Source organism: Cynocephalus volans, chromosome 1 (genome assembly GCF_027409185.1).
Source record: "Cynocephalus volans isolate mCynVol1 chromosome 1, mCynVol1.pri, whole genome shotgun sequence".
Taxonomy (NCBI): Eukaryota; Metazoa; Chordata; class Mammalia; order Dermoptera; family Cynocephalidae; genus Cynocephalus; species Cynocephalus volans.
The window spans coordinates 61,203,090-61,223,190 of record NC_084460.1 but is presented as its reverse complement, the minus strand read 5'-3'; the positions used below and the strand labels follow the sequence as shown (position 1 = coordinate 61,223,190).

Below are 20,101 nucleotides of genomic sequence, written 5' to 3'. Positions count from 1 at the left end.
CCTCAGACATGCATATGTTTCATTACTATAAGACACAACACCAAAGAAAAGTAGCAGTAACAGGAACATTTTAAAGCAAGTGCAGTTGTTTCCAAGTTCTTAGTTGAATATATAGAACCCAATTTCTATATATAATCTCTACTGCTCAGACTAAAGGATAATATTAAATACACAAAGGCAGCAGATTGTGTCCCTTTAAGCACTTATGGTAGAGGTGGAAGCCTCCATATATGTCTTCAAGTCGCATGCTGGACTAAGTGAGAATTTACTATATGGTAATATATAGAGTCATAATCAAAAACCAAATTTATTTACAAAACATCTCACAGCAGAAGTCAAAACACTTCACTCAGTGACTCAAGAAAAAGCCTGGCAACCATTTAAGTAAGCAGTTTCTAAAAATCTGGCTTTTAAAACAATTTTGCCTTGCATTTATTAGGTGTGGAGCAACATTACAGAATTGAAAGCAATGTCAGAAAACCTGCATTCAAAGTTTTATTCTGTCACTATGAATAAATCACTTAGCCTATATGACCCTGTTTCTTCATCAATATTCAGTAAGATGACACATATGAAAACCTTCATGAAGAAAACCAATATGATCTGCACCAGATTCCAAATCAGATACATTGGCATATGTTGTATTTTGTAACTCATCTAATCCTGAAAGGCAGGTAATGTTATTCCCACCCTACTGCTGAGGAGGAGAGGTCGTTTATGTGCAAACATCACACGACTAGTTCAAGTGTAGTGCCAAGAACATAATCTAGATCTGTCTCTTCAGCCACACAACGCATGAGCTTGCCCTCTTCTCAGAAACAGCACCATCTGCAGTAGTAGTGGTAGTGATGGTAACAGAGAACCTTAATTTTCTAAGCATTTTCATATCTTAACGATCTCATTTGGCACATAAACATGAAGATAATTGGATATTATGTTAAGGAGAAGAACGTATCAAAGCCTTAATCTATATTACCTGGCTTTGGTAGGAAAATTTTGACTAAGATCCTTCATAATGACCAAAGCTAACTCAACAGGAGCAGCCAAGATTCGGGCAGCAGTCTGGAAACTTAGATCTGCAACAATATAAAATATAATTTAAAGTATATTCATCTAAGGCAATGAAAAATACCATATTTACTTCCCACTGTTTTCTCGGTTATTAAAAATGCCAGGGCTGGCCAATTAGTTCAGTTGGTTAGAGCGTAGTATTCCAGAGAGGGCCTATGGTTTCATTTCAGGTTTTATTCACTTCATAGATCCCTAGAGTGTTTATCAAGCCCTTCTTGATCTACCTGTATAAAACACATACTAACACATTTAGCAGAGGCTAAATAGAGCCCAAATCCTTTTCCCTTTTCTTAATTTACAATATATCAAAAAATACAGCCTTGAGATTTTTAGTAAATTATGTTAGGGGAAATACCTTGATAGTTCTTTGAAAGAGAAATACACATACCTCCCACCATCCTGACATGCCTTGAACATTCACACACAGTTTAAGAAATGTATACTTAAGGGGACATAAAGACTATGTTTCATGTTTCAAGTATTACAACTTTATGTATCTGGTCACTCATTTACATATATATTGCTCCTATATAATGTTATCTATCTACAAAAGGACTTTCTTCCTTTTGTTTCTGATTAACCATAATTAATCACTACCTTTAAATTCTGTGGTACCCTCATAAAATGTGAATATATACAGTGAAATTCAAATTCTGCATTTTGGGGGGGATGGGGAGGCAGCTGACCAGTACAGGGATCTGAACCCTTGAACTTCATGTTATAACACCACACTCTAACCAGCTGAGCTAAATGGCCAGCCCATATTCTGCATTTAATATCACAAAATTTAGCCAAAAAGTAGGCAAATGATTTCCTATGTTTTCATCACCTTGCAACTGCCAAACTTTTAGAGGTGCCATTTCATTGGTGCTCTCCACAAGATGCTTTCTGAGTTCTTTCAACTGTCCCTTCAGGTCGGGGTGCAGGTCTCTGAAAGAAACATAAAATCATTTTCATTGTCTTTTCTTTCCCAGAGCAAACAGACAAAAGTTGGCTCCAACTTTCATCTTCATGATTTTCCTCTCCCAACCCTACGAAAATTTCTACAATATAGGAAAAAAATAAATAATTTTTCTTTAAAAATAAGTTCATATAGAAAATTATAAGTTGGTTTAAAAATCATAAAATTTATAGATTAAAAAAATAAATCAGTATGAAAGTGATTCACTATGAGGAAGTAGTGTAATGTGACTAAGAGTGGGTATCAAAGAGGACTTGAATGTTCCCTACAGTGCTTTACAGACCTGTTTTGTTTTAAGTAAAAAAGGCTTATGTTGGGGAAAAAAAAAACTCGATAAAGAGTTCTTGGGAACAAAAAAGCAAGTATGACAGCAATAATCAATTCTGGGTGGTGAGTATGTGGATATATATTATTCTCCATACTTTTGTGAATCTTTTTAATTTCTCAAAATAAAATTGAAAAAAAAAAAAATTGCTGACAGTCCCAAAATGAATTTCTTTCATTCTACATAGGTACTCATAAATCCTTTAATCACATGAATAAAATTCAGGCTAACCAGAGTTATTGGGTTTTGTTTTATCTTGAAATAGAGTACATTCCATTTAAAGCTACTAAAACATAGGTCAACAGAGGCAGAGATACAACAGTTAGATCAGACAGACAGATGACTGCTGGATTAGTACTTTTAAATGCTAGAAACTTAAAATTTCATAAAAGCAACATGCAGAAATTAAAACATTCACTCAGATCCTTCACCTTCCAATCAACCTATCACCAATCAGTTACTACAAACTCTTCTTACTCATCAAAATACCAAAAATGATCTATTTATTCTACATAGCTAAAAAGCTATTCCAAATGCCCCAAAGGTAAAATGTCTTCAATATTCTAAATACTATCTTTGTGCTGTGAGTGCACAAAATCATAGTGCCAAACACAACATAAAAAACATGAATATAGCGGAACAGACAGTCCCCAGCATCACTCTCTCCCACAAATCAACCAATTTACAACTATTAAAATGCAACAACAGCCATGCTGGGGTTGCTAGAGCTCAGGGGAAGAGGAGGAGAGACCTACGGAGTGCATGAAGGCAGAAGAAGCCACAATGAAAGAACGAAAGAACTGCTCTGACCATTTTGAGCCCTGGCCACTTCAAGGCTGGCTCTGGAGCACACGGAGCAAGAGCTGGCAAAAGCCACAGCTGTGCCCTCTGTGTGAAGTTGCTTGGAGGTGGCAGGGAAGAAGAGGGCCTTGGTAGCACTCAGGCCAGCAAGACCACTAACAGGATTCCCGTGGACCCACATAGGAGCGAGGAACCACAGCAATTAAAAAAAGGAGCCACTCAGAGGCCAGTGAGTCATCTTAAGGGACCGGCACACAGCCTGTCCAATGGGAAGTGTTTGGAATGTGGGTGGTGGGGAGATAGGCCCACCTGCGGAGAACTGGGACACAGCATGGACAGCTGATCTGCCTCCCAATCAACACAGGACCACTCTGTAAAGACTGGTCGGGAATAGAGAACTGCAAGGGGTGCCATTTGCTGAAAAGACTCAGGTCCAGACCAGAGTTTCTACACAACCCAAGTGTACCAAATATCAAGATACACCGAAGTACCTACAAAGTCAACAATTAATTTTTTTCTTTTTTTTTAACTTTTATTTTGTCGATATACGTTGTGGTTGATTATTGTTGCCCCTTACCAAAACCTCCCTCCCTCCTCCCTGTCCTCCCTCCCACCCAACAATGTCCTTTCTGTTTGCTTGTCGTATCAACTTCAAGTAATTGTGGTTGTTATATCTTCTCCCCCCCACCTGGTTTTGTGTGTGTGTGTGTGTGTGTGAATTTATATATTAATTTTTAGCTCCCACCAATAAGTGAGAACATGTGGTATTTCTCTTTCTGTGCCTGACTCGTTTCACTTAATATAATTCTCTCAAGGTCCATCCATGTTGTTGCAAATGGCAGTATTTCATTCGTTTTTATAGCTGAGTAGTATTCCATTGTGTAGATGTACCACATTTTCTGTATCCACTCATCCGATGATGGACATTTGGGCTGGTTCCAACTCTTCGCTATTGTAAAGAGTGCTGCAATGAACATTGGGGAACAGGTATACCTTCGACTTGATGATTTCCATTCCTCTGGTTATATTCCCAGCAGTGGGATAGCTGGGCAGTCAACAATTAAAACCTGAGCTGCACACAAAGCCTTCCCCAGGGAATCAGCAGCAAAGCAAAAATTTAGCTCAACCACAGGGCTCAAGTGCTGGCCCCCACAAGAAGTTCCTCTATTTTAGAAGTAAGCAAAGGACAACAAATTAGTTCCAGTGCAGAGAATAAGTAGAAGGAACAGCAAATAATCCAACACAGAACTGAAAGAAAAAACAAAATACCCACACACCAGAGACAAAGTTTGATATTAACTAGTAAAGGTCTTGCTTCACGAAAGAATATCTATAAAACCTAGAAAGCCTAGAAGCTCCCTGGGCCCCGAAGCCAGGAAGGGCGAAGGGCTGGAGGCCTCAACTATACCTGACACCCACAACCAGCCCAGTGATGACCACCAAGCCAACACAGGAAATGCCCTGGGCTCCTAAGCCAGGGCAGTGGGGGGCCAAGGCCTTCGGCCACACACACCCCCTGCCCCAACATCTGCAACCAGCCCAGTGACAACCACTGAACCACCACTGGAAGCCCCCTGGTATCCCGAACCAGGGTAGTGGGGGACCAAGGGCTTCAGCCACACAACCCTGACATCTGCATTCAGGCAATGACCAAGCCACCACTGGAAGTCCCCCAGTCTCCCCTGCAAGAATGATAGGGTGCCACGGGCCTCAACCACACCCCTTCTCTTTCCTTCTTCTCCAACCCTATTTCTCTCCCTGTTTCCCTCTCCCCCTCCCACCCAACTACTCTGCAACAACAACTTCGAATGTAAAAACAGATGGAGCCAGGGATCAACCCCTCCTCCCACATCCAGGCATGCTGCCACTGTCATGTGGCCCACCTAGGGTCCTGAGGCATGGAGTGGGACCGACCCCTCCTCCTGCACCCAGGCAAGGAGCACGCCAAAAACACCACTTCCTGTGGGTGGCCCACCACAGCCACCACAATAGCCATGGCTGCTGCGAAAGCAGCTAGACACCACAACCATCATGCAGATGGCCCACCAGCCAATGGAGTGCATTGACACAAGGAGAGTCACCAGCAGAGACCAAAAAAAGAAGAGGATGTCTCTCTCCACAAAGCCCATTCCCCAATAACAGAAGAAGCATCTGCTCTATGATAATAGTGGGGGACCTGAATACACCTCTCTCAGCTTGAAGAGATCACCTAGGCAACAAATCAACAGATTTATCGTTACTCTTTCAGAAAGAGAGAAGAAATCTAGGGCTATCTGAAGTGGGAGGGGGGAGGGAGAGGGGGATGAGGAGAGATTGGATAAGGGGTATAAAGAGTAAGAACGATTTTTAATAATGTATATGCTAATAATATTGATTTGATCAACATACGTCAATGTTGAACCACAAAAATATGTATAATCAATTATGATTCAATAAAAAAAGAAAAAAATCCATGAATATGAAAAGGGATTTTGGAAACCTGGGTCAAATAAAAAGGGAAGCCAACTACATATTAATGAGGTCAAACTGATGTTAAACAAGAAGAAATGCACATATGCATAAGATGAACTCAACATGTCAACAGAAATTCCACTTGAACTATGACACCTCTGCTAAATTGTTTGTCTGGTTAGGTCATTGAATTTGGCCAAATGTCAAAGTTGAAGTATATGAATCTGAGCCTAGCATATACTATTTCTATATGATCCCAGTCTTTAAAAAAAAGCACACTGTAGATGTCCCAATTAAAATTTACAGACAAAGCAGAATTCAGGGCTCTGCACAATTAATCAAGCCATGACAGATATAACTGCAACATTTAGAAAAACAGCTAAGAAGACTTTTCAGCTGTAAAATACTATGATGCTTTCCTAAAATGGTTATAGAATAATTACAAAATTACATAAACATTTACAAAATTATAAACATTTTAGATCCCCTTTCAGAAAGCAAATTCTAATAAAATGCATTTCAGTTGAGCATGCATAAAATCTGCTGCATCTCTTTTGCATTTTATTCAGACTACATTTAGCATAAGCAAATAACCATTAGCATTCCAATTTAAAATACATTTTTTCCTTGGGAAAAAATTAAATGAAACAATTCAATTTCTCCTATGACATCAATCAAAAAGTTGTATGTAACTTTATGCCGTAAACTGAGAGGCCCAGAAAAGGAAATCAATTTAAGCCATAGGCCACCAGCCATCTTATAATTAAGAATAATGTGCTCCAGAATAACTGGAAATTATAAATTGTACTATAAACTAAGTGTCTATTTCTCCATTTTAGATTACTAAAATGGTAATGTTAAGAGATATGCAACTCAGACAGTAACAAGAAAGATGACACTTAGAATGCAAGAAAGCCTGGGGGTTTAAAGAGAATAGGGGCATGTTCCAAAATACATAAAAAATACATACCTTAATTTTCCAAAAAGGAATCCTTGAACTTCATCAATAGGATCATTTTCACCAATCACTGTAGTGTTTACGTCAGTTCCTATAAAAGCATAGCAAATACATGTGTAATTGCTCAGATCAGAAATAAAAATGTTACTAACCTCATAAAATTTGAATAATGTAAAACAAAAAAAATCAGAAACACCTGAAATTAGAATACCATTTAAAATGCTGAATACCCCATTAACATCTTTCAATGGTTAAATAAACAGAATAAACGTGTTTTAATATTTCTTGTGTTCCTGGATAAAGTAAGAATGTATTTTTCCCTTAAACTTTGGAAATTTTATATGCTAAAAATTTCAAAATGAATAGCTTTAAATATTATTAACAAAGGACTTTTCAATGTCAACATTCTGAAGAATTTGCAATTAGGCAACTTAATCCTAAATAAAATTATTAAAAAAAAAAAAAAAAAACAGAATGATGAGGTACTTGGGTATTTTCCATTCGCTTTACTACCCAAACTGGTCATTTTTATCTTTAAAATGAGCTTATGAGGAATAAACAAAAGGACAGCATATAAAGCTTGTGTTTGAAATAATGAATTCAAAACCCTACAGTATTACAACAGAAGTATCCATAGTAAACTGTTCCACATGCAGAAAATAATAAAGAACATAAAATTGTTCATTAATTACAAGAGAGTTAAAGAGTTCACACCGGAGTCAGATTAATAGCTATTTGTAAATCACATAGCATCAAAAGCATAGCTAGTATTTAATGAAATTTTTTATACAAAAAACTACTAAATTCTTTACTTTTACATCTTATTTACTCCTCCCAAATACTTGAGGAGGATATATACTTGGTATATATCTTGCATTTTACAAAGGAGAAAATTAGGACCTAGAGAATTTGCTTAATCCACCCACTCAGATGTAAGAGAACCAGGATTCAAACACAGGTTCATCATACTCTTCAATCTAATTTTTTTCATTTTGAAAACAAATTCCCCTTTAACTCATACTTAAAGAAAACACACTGGTTTTATTTTTACAAATTCACCTTTCACCTGAGTATCATCCTTGGCCTTGTATTCAGTGCTCTTAATAGCCAATTCCACACCATAGCCAGAGAGGTAAACAGGCTCCTTCCTAAGATTCTGAAAACAGAGCAAGTATTCCACCATTACCACCTAGTTCTTCATATGTCACAGTACACATGACGCAACTACATTAATGTTGCCTCTAATAGCCATTACCTAGGATTATTACCTTTAAACTTGTTTTTTAAAAATAAAACTACACGGCCAAGAGAGTTCACTAAACAAACTTTAGTCCAAAATCTACGAAAAAAAATACCAACAGTAATAAACCACTTATCTACAATTAAAATACATATTAATTCTATTTTTTAAAAATCAATTCAGAGTTTATGTTTCTCTCCCTATAAAATCCTAGGCTTATTTACATTCTGCATCCTGCCACAACTGTGGGAATGGGAATTCCAAGGTTGAAGAATGGACAGCTGAAAGGGCAAAGGTCCCAAACCATGCGAAGAAATGGAGAAAAAGAAGTCCCAGAACCTATAGAGCATGGTTGAAAACTGGTGATGTCTCAAACCCAGAAGTGCTTTCCTGGGACCATGTGTGTAACTGTATGTTTTTATTGAATTTAAATGCTCTCAGGCAGGGCTTGGGCTGACCAAATGTCACAGGCTTACCACCATCTTGACTGATGATGGTCTTTAAGACATTTTAATCTTTAATACCAGCAATAGAACCTGGAGGATAGGGGGAGGGAGAGGTGTTGTCAAAAACGTTGATAAATCTACTTCTGCTTATACAAATTTCCATTTAAACTTTTATTTTGCATGCATAGACTTAGCACCCACTATTACTGAGCTTACTATGACACAGAAACTTTAAAGGCTAACAATCTTTACATATAAATATTTTAAATGTTAAATGTTACACAAGGTCTAAAAAGCTTAATATTTAATCAATTCTGCTTGATTTCACCTCTTTAGAAATCATCTCCCTCCCTTGGGGCTGGCCAGTTAGCTCAGTTGGTTAGAGCACAGCCTTATAACACCAAGGTCACAGGTTCAGATCCCTGTACCAGCCAGCTGCCCAGCCCCCCCAAAAAAGAAAGAAATCATCTCCCTTCCACCAAATGAAAAGGTGCTGAAAAGAAAAAACAAAAAAAGGTTTGAAAGGAAATTGAATTCAAGACTCAGCTCCATAGTATAATGACCATATTAAATTTAGAAAATATTATTTGCACAGTTCATTTTGAAATAAAATGTAAACTTTATTAAGCCTCTTTCTTAGCATAATTATTTTACATTTCTTCAGAAAGACAAGCAAATCACCTCCTATGTGCAAGTAATAGATTTGATAAAAGTACTGGATTTCTCAAAAAAGAAGTTCAAATAACTAAATTATCTTTTAAAGAGATAAATTATTAGCTTATGTTCTAAGGTTGTCATGCTGGGTAAATTAATACTCAAAACAGTTGTAAAATAACTCAATACTTACAGATATATAATGTCTGAATACATAATTGATTTTGCCTGCATTGCTTTTTGATATAAGTTGGCGGTGGAAACTCAAAAATTCCTCATAGCCAATCTCAGAGTAGAAAATCACCACAGGGCTTTCAGGATTAGATGAGGGATATCTGTGATCTCCTTTGAACAATAAAGGTTTGGGCCTGAAAATAAATATTAAAAGCTTAAAATTTTCAAGTCAAAATATATTTTTGAAGATCAAAAACAATACAAAATGTAAAATGAAGCTCTGACAATTTAAGAAAAGATTATAAGCATCTTAACATAAAGAGTATCATTCTTAAATAGTTTTCACTTAGCAAAAATACTATCAGGTATGAATCTTGTTTGTTCATGATTAAAAATAAAAGTACATATATAAATACTAACTATGAAATGCAGACTTTGATTAATAATTGTTACCAATTCCAAGAGAGGGGGAAAAAGCCAGAAAAAATAATACATATCCAAATCTCACGATACTAAAACTTTAGTGTATTTTTCTACCATATGAATAGAATGTGATCATATTTTTATCTGAAAACATAAGTACAAATAATGCAAAAACTGGAGGATGACTTTAAGCCTATAATATCTCAATTACAGTAAATCTCCCTCCTGTACCATATTTACTACTTGATCTTTCTGCTAATGGACTTAACATTTCAGTTTTCCTCATACATTTTAAAACTTCTCAAAAAAAAACTTCTCTAAGGATGGCATCAAGTTATTAATAGATCTGATGCATAGACTTTGTGACCTACCAATCCCCACTATAATAAATTATTCAAGAGAAGGTAAAGACATATGAATAAGGATGTTCACTACAACCTTACTGTAATAGCAAAAACAGATGGAAATGACTTAAAAACCATCAGTAACAAATAAATTACAGAACATTCTTACATAGGTTATTGTGCATGTGTTAAAAATAATGAGGTACACCTCCGTGTACTAAATGGAAAGATGCCTTGTGTAAAAATAAACCTACCTGTGTGTAAAAATTTAAAACCATAGAAAAAACTCCAAACCATTAATACACATGCCAAACCATTAACAGTTACTGCCTCTCAGAAGAGAAGACACTATCACTCTTTCCTTTATAAAAGTCTGCATTACTGTAACAGATTAAAGTGGGTTTTTTTGTTTTTGTTTTCTAAAAAGATGATCAGTAACGGGATCTTAACCCTTGACTTGGTGTTGTCAGCACCACGCTTACCCAGTCAGCTAACCGGCCATCCCTATTTAAGGATATGAACCCATGGCTTTGGTGTTAACAGCACCACTCTCTCCTGAGTGAGCCATGGGCCGGGCCAAACAAAGTTTTTTAAAGAATTACAAAGCCATCAATTTTCTTTCCTCCAAGAGTGCACCATGCAGCCATTTTGACTGTCCACACTTTGACCCTGAGATGGCTAGAATGTACACTGCGTTTTTTGGTAGGTCACCCTGTGCAAGAAGCAGTAATGCATTTGGTGGGCAGAGGACATGTGCTGGGCAGACAATCTCAGTAAAGACCTACAAAGCCTAAAATGCCATTAGCATTTCTGATAGAGCAGATTAACAGCACATAGAGATTCTCTATCATTGTCTTTATAAACAGCACTAGAGGTACAGAGGGGATGCTGCCCTAGCCAAAGAGCAAAATAGGTACTTATTATAGTTGTCCACCACAAGAAACCTACCTTTAGGCAAAATAGCCAGCATGTTAATTGCCAATTTAATATTCAAATCAAGCTTGCAATTATCTTTTAAGTATTCTCCTTTGCCTGAAACTAGTAACATCCTGAGAGATCACTATTATTAATAACATTACTTCAGGCACTGGCTTTAACACACACAGTATTCCTTACTATGCTAAGGACAAAGCCTGTGTAATTTCTGATATATAGTAATTACTGAATAACAATAGTAATATTAAATACTCTTATTACTATCTGCATTTTGAAATGAGATGAGACAAGAAACTAATTTCACCCATTTCACAAAACTATTTTAAGTGATAGAGCTGAGATTCTGTCTGGTTCCAGAATCCATACTCTAAATCATTAACATATAGGCTACAAAACATAAGAAAAGTCAGAAGGTTGATTTAATACAGAAGAAGAACAAGGAAATGAATGACATTTAAATAAAGAAACACACAATCTACCTTTCAGATGCTGTTAGCAGAAGAGTCTCAAGGGTATCAAAATCACAAGTCTTCTTTCCGTGCACTGAAAAAAATGAATTACAACCTTCTGGTGGAGGTTCATCTGCTGCTATCTGTTACACAAGACACAATACATATTTATTACATATAATTTCTAACCAAAGACAAGATAAGGACATGTATATGCTAAATAGGTGATTAAATAATAATAAAACAACATCAATAAAAGCAAAAACTAACATCTACCCAACACCCACTCTGGGATAGGCAATAAGAGATTTCTGTGCCGGTACCCCAAGAGGTAGTTGCTAGTATTACCCCCCAAAACGGAACGTTAAAATTCTATCTCAGAAGATATCAAAGGATATCCAGAGGATACAAGATGTACCTTAAAGAAAACTAAACTAAGCTTACAAATGTCAATTTTAAGTACCAAGGTATAATTAGCAAAAGCATAAACCCATGGGACACACTTATGACAAAACTCAGTGAAAAGGGGTCCCCATAACACAAAACACTAACAAGACCTGCAGGTATGCAGAAACCATGGGAAGGGATACAACAAGGGATGTGATAATCCTGAGAACAAGAAAACTCAAAAACAGCCAACAAGTTTTACTGGAATGTATGGTGGTTCTGTACAATTCAGCATCAGGTGAGCACAAGGCATACGCGGTAAAGCTCAAAGGGGCTGGGGCAGTTAAGCTGCTCTGAACTCTCAAAACTCACAAGCCAGGACTCCCTTCCAGGACAGGGCCCCACTCAGAAACTGCAGACAGTAGAATAAAACTTGAGTAGGACATTGGCAGAGAGACAATGAAAGAGAAAGTCCAAATAAAAGTACAAGATAGGGCCAGCCTGTGGCTCACTCGGGAGAGTGCACTGCTGATAACACCAAGGCCATGGGTTCAGATCCTATATAGGGATGGCCGGTTGGCTCACTGGCTGAGCATGGTGCTGACAACACCAAGCCAAGGGTTGAGATCCCCTTACTGGTCATCTTTTAAAAAAAAAAAAAAAAAAAGTACAAGACAGAAACAGAGACAGGAAACCTCAAAAAGCAAACTACCATATTTTGTTAACACTACATAAAATCAACAGAAAAGGGAATCTAAGAGAAAACTAATTTTACAACAAAATGAGAAGACTCCATGTCAAATACCAAAGCTATTTTATGGGGGGAAAAAAAGAACCGAATCACATCCCTATTGACCAGCACTACACAACAGAAATTACTGCAGTAACAGAAATGTTCTATATCTACACACTCCAAAAAGATAGCTACTTGAGAGGGCTGGCCAGTTAGCTCAATTGGTTAGAGTGTGGTGCTGACAGCTACTTGTCATACATGGTTTCTGAGCACTTAAAATGTGGCGAGAGGCAACCGAAGTAGTAAACTTTTTATTTCATTTCATTTTAATTGATTTATATTTTTTTAAATAGCCATACGTGGCTACTGTATTGGACAGTATAGCTATGGTCAGTGAAACCACATCAGAAATATGCAGCCAAAAATGTAACCTACTATTTCAAACAAGATAAAACATATTAAGAAGATGATATACAACATAAAAATAACCTGTCAGAATTAGAAAAACTCAGAAATGAGGTGAAAAGACTAGAGAAAGAATGAGAAGTAAAAGAAAAATCATTTTAGAAGTGAAGACTAAACTAGAAGGAGAACAAAAATAAATATAACAAGTAATGAGTTAAAAGTAGGAGCTGAAAAGAAGGAAAATTTAAAAATCAAAAGGAAATTAAAATGGTGACAGGTCAGCCCACTTGGTAAGAGTGTGGTGTTGACAACACCAAGGTCAAGGGTTCAGATCCCCCTACCAGCCAGTGACAAAAAAAAAGAAAAAGAAATTAAGAAAAGAGATATTCAAGAGAAAATGACAAATAATAAAAATAGGCAAAGAAAATTCAACACACAGATGACATGAATCTTTGGAGAAGATAAACATAACAAGTGAAAAAAACTATAATGAAAGAAAACTTTCCTGAAATAAAAAATGATTTGTAACTCTATATTAAAAGGACATTCTTGGGGCTAGCCAGTTAGCTCACTTGGAAGAGCATGGTGCTGATAACACCAGCATCAAGGGTTTGGATCCCTGTACCAGCCACCTGCCATAAAATGAAATAAAATTAAATTTAAATTAAAATTAAAAAATACAAAAAAAAAAATTAAATCAACATAAAATGCCATTCTGAATACCTAAGAATATTGACCCAGAGCAATCACCATTAAGCTATAATTAGGACTTTAAAGAAAAAATCCTTTGAGACTCTAGACAAAAAGAACAAGAGACTTTAAGAGAAAGAACAGACATACAGAAAAATGGAATAGAATAGAGATCCCAGAAATAAATCCTCACATACTCCTATATGGTCAAATGATTTTCAACAAGGGTGCAAAGACCATTCAACGGGGAAAAGATTGTCTTTTAACAAATGGGGCTGGGAAAATCAGATATCCACATGCAAAAGAATGAAGTTAGACCCTTACCTTACACTATATGCAAAAATTAAATCAAAATGGATTAAAGACCTAAACTTAAGAGCTAAAACTATAGAACTCTTAGAAGAAAACATAGGGTGAAGTTTTCACAGCACTGGATTTGGCAATGACTTCTTGGGTATGACAACAAAACTATAGGCAACGAAAGAAAAAATAGTTAAATTTTACTTCAAAATTTAAAACTTTTCCAAATCATATATCTGATAAAGGATTAATATCCAGTATATATAAAGAACCCCTACAACTCAACAACAAAAACCAAACAACTGGATTCAAAAATGGGCAAAGGATATGAATGGACATTTCTCCAAAGAGGATATATAGATGGCCACTAAGCACATGAAAAGATACTCCACATCATTAGTCATTAGGAAAATGCAAATCAAAACCACAATGAGATACCACTTCATCCCCATTAGGATGGCCACTATTAAAAAAATTAGAAAATAACAAGTGCTGGGGAGGATGTAGAGAAATTAGAACTCTCATGCGTTACTGGTGGGAATATAAATGGTGTGGCTGATATAGAAAACACTTTAGTGGTTCCTCAAAATGTTAAACATAGAATTACCATACGATCCAGGAATTACACTCTGCTATGGGTTAAATGTGTCCACCAAAAGTTCATGCATTGGAAATTTAACCTCCACTGTAAGTGTTGAGAGGGTGGGAAATCCTATTATGATAAGTGAAAGGTGGGGCCTTTAAGAGATGATTAGATTGTGAGGACTGTACCCTCCCAAATGGATTAATCCATTGATAGTTTAATGGGTGATCACGGACATAGTTATGATGGCTTTATAAGGAGAGCAAGTGAGCAGGTTAGCTCTCTTGCTCAGCCCACTATCACAATACGACACCTTGCGTTGCTGTAGAAGGCCCTCACCAGATGTGTTCCCAGAACCTTGGACTTCCCAGCCTCTGAATTGTAAGAAATAAATTTTATTACTTTATAAATAACCCAGTCTCAGATATTCTGTTATAAGCAACAGAAACAGACTGATACACACTCCTGTGTACCTACCCAAAAGAACTAAAAGCAGGGACTCAATCAGATGCTTGTATACCAATGTTCCATAGCAGCATTATTCACAATAGCCAAAAGGTAGGAACAACCCAAATGTCCATTAGGGGATGAATGGATAAACAAACTGTATTATATAACTACAATGGAATGTTACTCAGCCATAAAAAGGAATGAAATTCTCATATATGCTACACATGGATGAATCGTAAAAACACTACGCTAATTGAAAAAGCCAGACACAAAAGGACAAACATCGTAAAATTCCACTGATTTGAGGCATCTAGAATGCGTAAATTCATAGAAGTAGAAAGTAGAATGGTGGTTACCAAAGGATGGGGGAAGGAGGGAAATGAAATGGGGAATTATTATTTTGTGGACATAGAGCTTGAGTTTTGCAAGATAAAAAAAGTTCTGATGACGGATGGAGGTGATGGTTGCACAACAATATGAATACACTTATTCCAGTGAACTGTACACTTAAAAATGGTTAAGATGGTAAATTTTATGTTGTATTTTATCACAATAAAAAAAAGTTGAAAAAAACGAGAAACAAAAACCTAAATGATCAAAGTAAAAGAGTGCTAGCGAATCAAACTCTTTCAGAAACCTGGTAAATAAAGGCAAACAATCAAGCACATGCTCTGCCTTTCCTATGTGAACAGTATCACCAAACAGTACGAGATGAGGATATGTGCTTTAAATTCATGTTCCAGAAATGACAAATGAAATGAAAAAGAAATGACAGAATGAGTCACCACTTCACAACCCCCAAAGAATTACTGGATTAAGCATAGAGCAGTAATAGCTGCTAAATCAAAATGAGAGAAGCCTCCTAATGGAAAAATAGAATGCTCTCCTATAAACTTTGCCAAAGGGAGGAAACCCAATCCTGATGAAGGCCCTGGATCCAGATGCCAATTTGCAGGAAACAGAGGACAGAGGAATAAGATGAACTGCATCAAGAGTATGTGATCAACAAAATACAAACCATGAAAAAATCTACATTGCAAACAGTCAAAGTTATGCATGCAACAGAAAAAGAAAGGGATGGAAGGAGAACAAGTAAATTAAGAGATCCACCCCCAAATTTTCAAATTTTAAAAAACTGGGCAAGGCGTAACTCTACAGTGTGAAGATGCACTCTTGGACAATAAAATGATAGAGAAACATAGCAGATGACTCTAACAGAAGTTGACAGAGTACTTCCTTCAGGGGGCAAAAGGCACCTACAGTGGAGACAGAGAACACGAAAGACTTCCAGGGCACTTGGCTAATTAAGTCCTATTTCTTGACCTGGGTGCTCATTTATAATAATTCATTATACTACATATTTGTTGTGAGTGTGTTTCTATATAATAAAATATGATATTAAAATTCACATTTCTGTTATAGCAAATATCCAGTTGGTGTACATATGTCTTCGACTACCTCTTCTGTTTCTTTCCTTTTCTTTTCTTACAATGGGAGTTTCTACAACTCAAAATCCAAGGAGATCCCCACACTGCATTAAGTTGACACATTTTTTTTGGCTCTCTTGACTTGAGGTTCCTCTGACCCTCTTTTTTCTTTTCCCTTATAATTTATTTACTGAAGAAACCAGATTATTTTACCATAAAGTTTCCTGAATTCTGGGTTTTCCTGACTATATCCCTGTGGTGTTGCTAACACTTCCTGTCTCCTGCATTTCCTGTGAACTGCTTTTAGATCAGACTCAGATTCACTGGTTTACCAAGATTTATACCTCCCAGCCTGTGTTGCATAAATAAAGTCTGACTGTTTCTTTTTTGTGTGGATATTCTTTTTCCTTATATGAAAATAAGTGCAGGTTTTATACACACACACACACACATACATACATACATACATACATACATACATATATATATATATATTTTTTTTTTTTTTTTTTTTTTTTTAAGATGACCAGTAAGGGGATCTTAACCCTTGATTTGGTGTTGTCAGCACCACGCTCTCCCAAGTGAGCTAGCCAGCCACCCTTATATAGGGATCTGAACCTGTGGCCTTGGTGTTATCAGCACCACACTCTCCCTAGTGAGCCACGGGCCAGCCCTAGGTTATATTTTTAAAAGTCTGTGACTTCAAGACTTAACATCAGTTTTGCATATTATTTAAAAACAAATCATAAATCCTAGAAAATTCCAGGCAAAAAAATGATAGCTCTGTAATTCAATTCTACGACAACTGCAATCTATCCAGTCATCATGTCATACACTCTACAAAATACCGTTCTCTAGAGGCAGTGGACTCACCTGCTGGAAGGCTTGAATTGTAGCTGTGTAAGAACGAAGAGACAGACAAAATTTTAACAAATTCTGCTGTAGAGGTGACAGAAACTGAAATGCAGCTTCCAATATTGCGTGATAATAAGAATAATCAGTACCTGTCAAGGAAGAACATTAACCAAAATAACTGTATATGACTAGAGATATCCAAATAAGATAGTTCATAAAGGATAAAGCTGTATGCTATAAAGGTATGTGATGGCAAAATTTTACTACTATACTGTCTTGAACTATTGTCAAATGCTTAAAAATCCCTAGAGTACACAATGCAGTTGGACTTTTTCTTCCCTTGTTCAAACTACTGCCTCCACTTAGACGGCTATTTTCTCACTTACCTGGATGATTTATTCCTACCTGTTCCCTTAGGAAGAATTCAGCGGTGAAATCACCTCTCCGGGAAGTCTCCCCACCCCTACCCCATACTTCGATGGACTTGTTAGATCTCTTCGTTGATCCCAGAATACTTTTTTGCTTACCTTTCACTTATCACATCATTTACTAAATTATTTATTCCCTGTCTATCTACTCCCCACCAACTAGACTTTGGGCCCCCCCAGACAGAGGCTATGACTTATTTATCTCTGTATCTCAGGTGCCTAGCACATGTTATCTGCTCAAATAACTAAACACTGAGTAGTACGATGAGGAAGTACAAGGTATTAAAGAATACTGATGAAATTGTAAAGTTTGGGGAAAAGCATTTAAACAAAAAGTTGAATCAAATTAGTCAAAAGGGAAAAAAAATGTATGTACTAGTATGAAAAAATCCCTGGGATAAATGAAAAGCAGAAGGTACAAAATAATTCACATCACAAGCCATCTCTTTTACCAAAAGAAAGAATACATAATATATTTGCTGTAAAAAAAAAACACTGAAAGCTAAACAAATTAATTTAAAACGGTTATAAAAAGCAGAGAAGAAAAGGAAGGAACAGAGACAGGGAGGGAACAAGACCTTTCTGTGTACAGACTTTTATACAGCTTTGACTTCTGAATTACATATTATCTATTCAAAGCAGTGAAATTTTCAATTTTAAAAAGAAAAACATTAACATTTTAAAAAGCAGAACATAAAAGGTTCTATATTGCATTAGCATCTTCTACATAGAAAAAGAGACCAGCAAGACATATCTCAAAATGTCACCTGAATATTAATGGTGTCAATCTTTGGATGGTAGAAATATGAATAATATTTCAAATAAATGAAAAGTTTAACATACTTTTATGATCATTTCCAATAATTCATATTCAATAATAAAAGTTAAAAAATCAATTCCATTAAAATTAACAGCAGTCACACAATTTTTGAACATTTCCTCTTCAATAAGGACTTATACCTGTCACTATAATATTCAAAGCTTTAACTACTCAAATATTGGCATTTTTGACTATTAATGTTTACACCCTATATAGCCTACATCAAGAGAGAAAATGTTTGTGAAAGCACATCATAAACTGTAAATGAGTGACACACGATATATCATTAATTTGATACCTTGACACTCATGTTGTGGGTGGCTGGCAGGCATAATGGAAAACATTCTGAATGGCACTAACTCAGTGAAAATGAACTTAACAGATAATAGATCAGTTGTGTAATTAGTTCATAACAAAAGAAAGAGTGAATCAAATCAGATAGTTATTAAGTAAATATTAAATTATTTAAAATGAAAGGTACAGTTGGCCCTCCATATCCATGAGTTCTGCATCTATGGATTCAAACAACCACTGATGGAAAATATTCAGGGAAAAAAACTGCACATATACTGAACATATACAGACTTTTGTCCTCATCATTCCCTAAACAATACAGTTAACTGTTTACACAGCATTTACATTGTATCAGGTATTATAAGTAATCTGGAGATGATTTAAAGTATACAGGAAGATATGCATAGGTTATATGCAAATACTATGCCATTTTATATAAGGGAGTTGAGCTTCCTCAAACCCAATGGAAGTCCTGGAACCAATCCCCTATGGATACCAAAAGACGACTATATGTGCACAATATCTACACAGTGCTTTAGTAAAAGAACACAACAGAACAAAAATGGGGGGTAAGGGAGTGAAAAAGGAGTGCTGCTTACAGCCAAAGTTATAAACTTCAAAAATAATTATTTGGGTTGCGTTGGCTTTTCCTGGCTATCATCACAGCTCTAGTCATTAAAGACAAAAATGTTTTCCATTAACTGCCATGCCACACATTGTAACAGAGACCACTTTTTCTAATATTTTCCCAGACACCAAAGTCAAAGAAGCATTTGCTTCAATTTTACCGTGATGATCTGATGATCCAATATTTTGACTGGCTTCTACAAAATTCCAAAATTTCTCTTGACTGTCTTCTGCTAAAAACTCACTGGGAGACAAGGGGGAAATGTCAGAAATAAAACAACTTAATAAAATCTTCTAATATAAATCATATTACTAAAGAGAGTAAAAAAATGTTTTAAAGTTTCCAAATGTCCATAGTCTGACTTTTAATTTATCATACATATCATACATCTTTATGCATAATATATTTTCTTAATGATAAGCAAGTCTTATTAGTTTATTAGCTATTAATAACTTATTAGCTCAATAACTTATTTATTTAATAGCTTAATAACTATTTCTTAAGAAACCCGGAACAATAAAAATGTAACAACAGGGAAGTCCCAATATAAAGAAAGCTTATAAAACCCCATTAGCAAAAATGCTGTCCATAGTGCAAGCAGAATTAGGAATTGATAATTCTAGTACTAGTTCTGCTCACTTATCTTCTGAAAGACGTTGCAAAGAATAAAAAATATGTTTTGCCTAAGATTTTCCCACAGTAAAACATGAACCCTAGAAAAATTTCTGGGAGACTAAAGAGAATATGTTGAAATCTTTTAACATTCATAAATCCAAATTTTCAGGATCACCAAATTTTAGTTTAAAATTAGCACTGATCTAACAAAATTAGATCTAAGAACTTAAATGTCATCTTAACTTTTTTTTCA

At 35.9% G+C, this 20,101-nt stretch overlaps 1 protein-coding gene across 2 annotated transcripts in view; it reads right to left on the bottom strand.

Annotated features, from left to right (window-relative positions):
• Positions 1 to 20,101, bottom strand: part of UGGT1 (UDP-glucose glycoprotein glucosyltransferase 1) — a 105,111-nt gene that overhangs the window by 75,090 nt on the left and 9,920 nt on the right. For both annotated transcript variants that reach the window (XM_063094800.1, XM_063094803.1), the window contains exons 3-10: positions 19,394 to 19,476; positions 17,082 to 17,212; positions 11,264 to 11,376; positions 9,101 to 9,275; positions 7,627 to 7,723; positions 6,580 to 6,658; positions 1,901 to 2,001; positions 977 to 1,076 (exon numbers count right to left, since the gene is read on the bottom strand). In XM_063094800.1, coding sequence (XP_062950870.1) covers positions 977 to 1,076; positions 1,901 to 2,001; positions 6,580 to 6,658; positions 7,627 to 7,723; positions 9,101 to 9,275; positions 11,264 to 11,376; positions 17,082 to 17,212; positions 19,394 to 19,476 — 879 coding nt within the window. The remainder of the gene's footprint in view (positions 1 to 976; positions 1,077 to 1,900; positions 2,002 to 6,579; positions 6,659 to 7,626; positions 7,724 to 9,100; positions 9,276 to 11,263; positions 11,377 to 17,081; positions 17,213 to 19,393; positions 19,477 to 20,101) is intronic.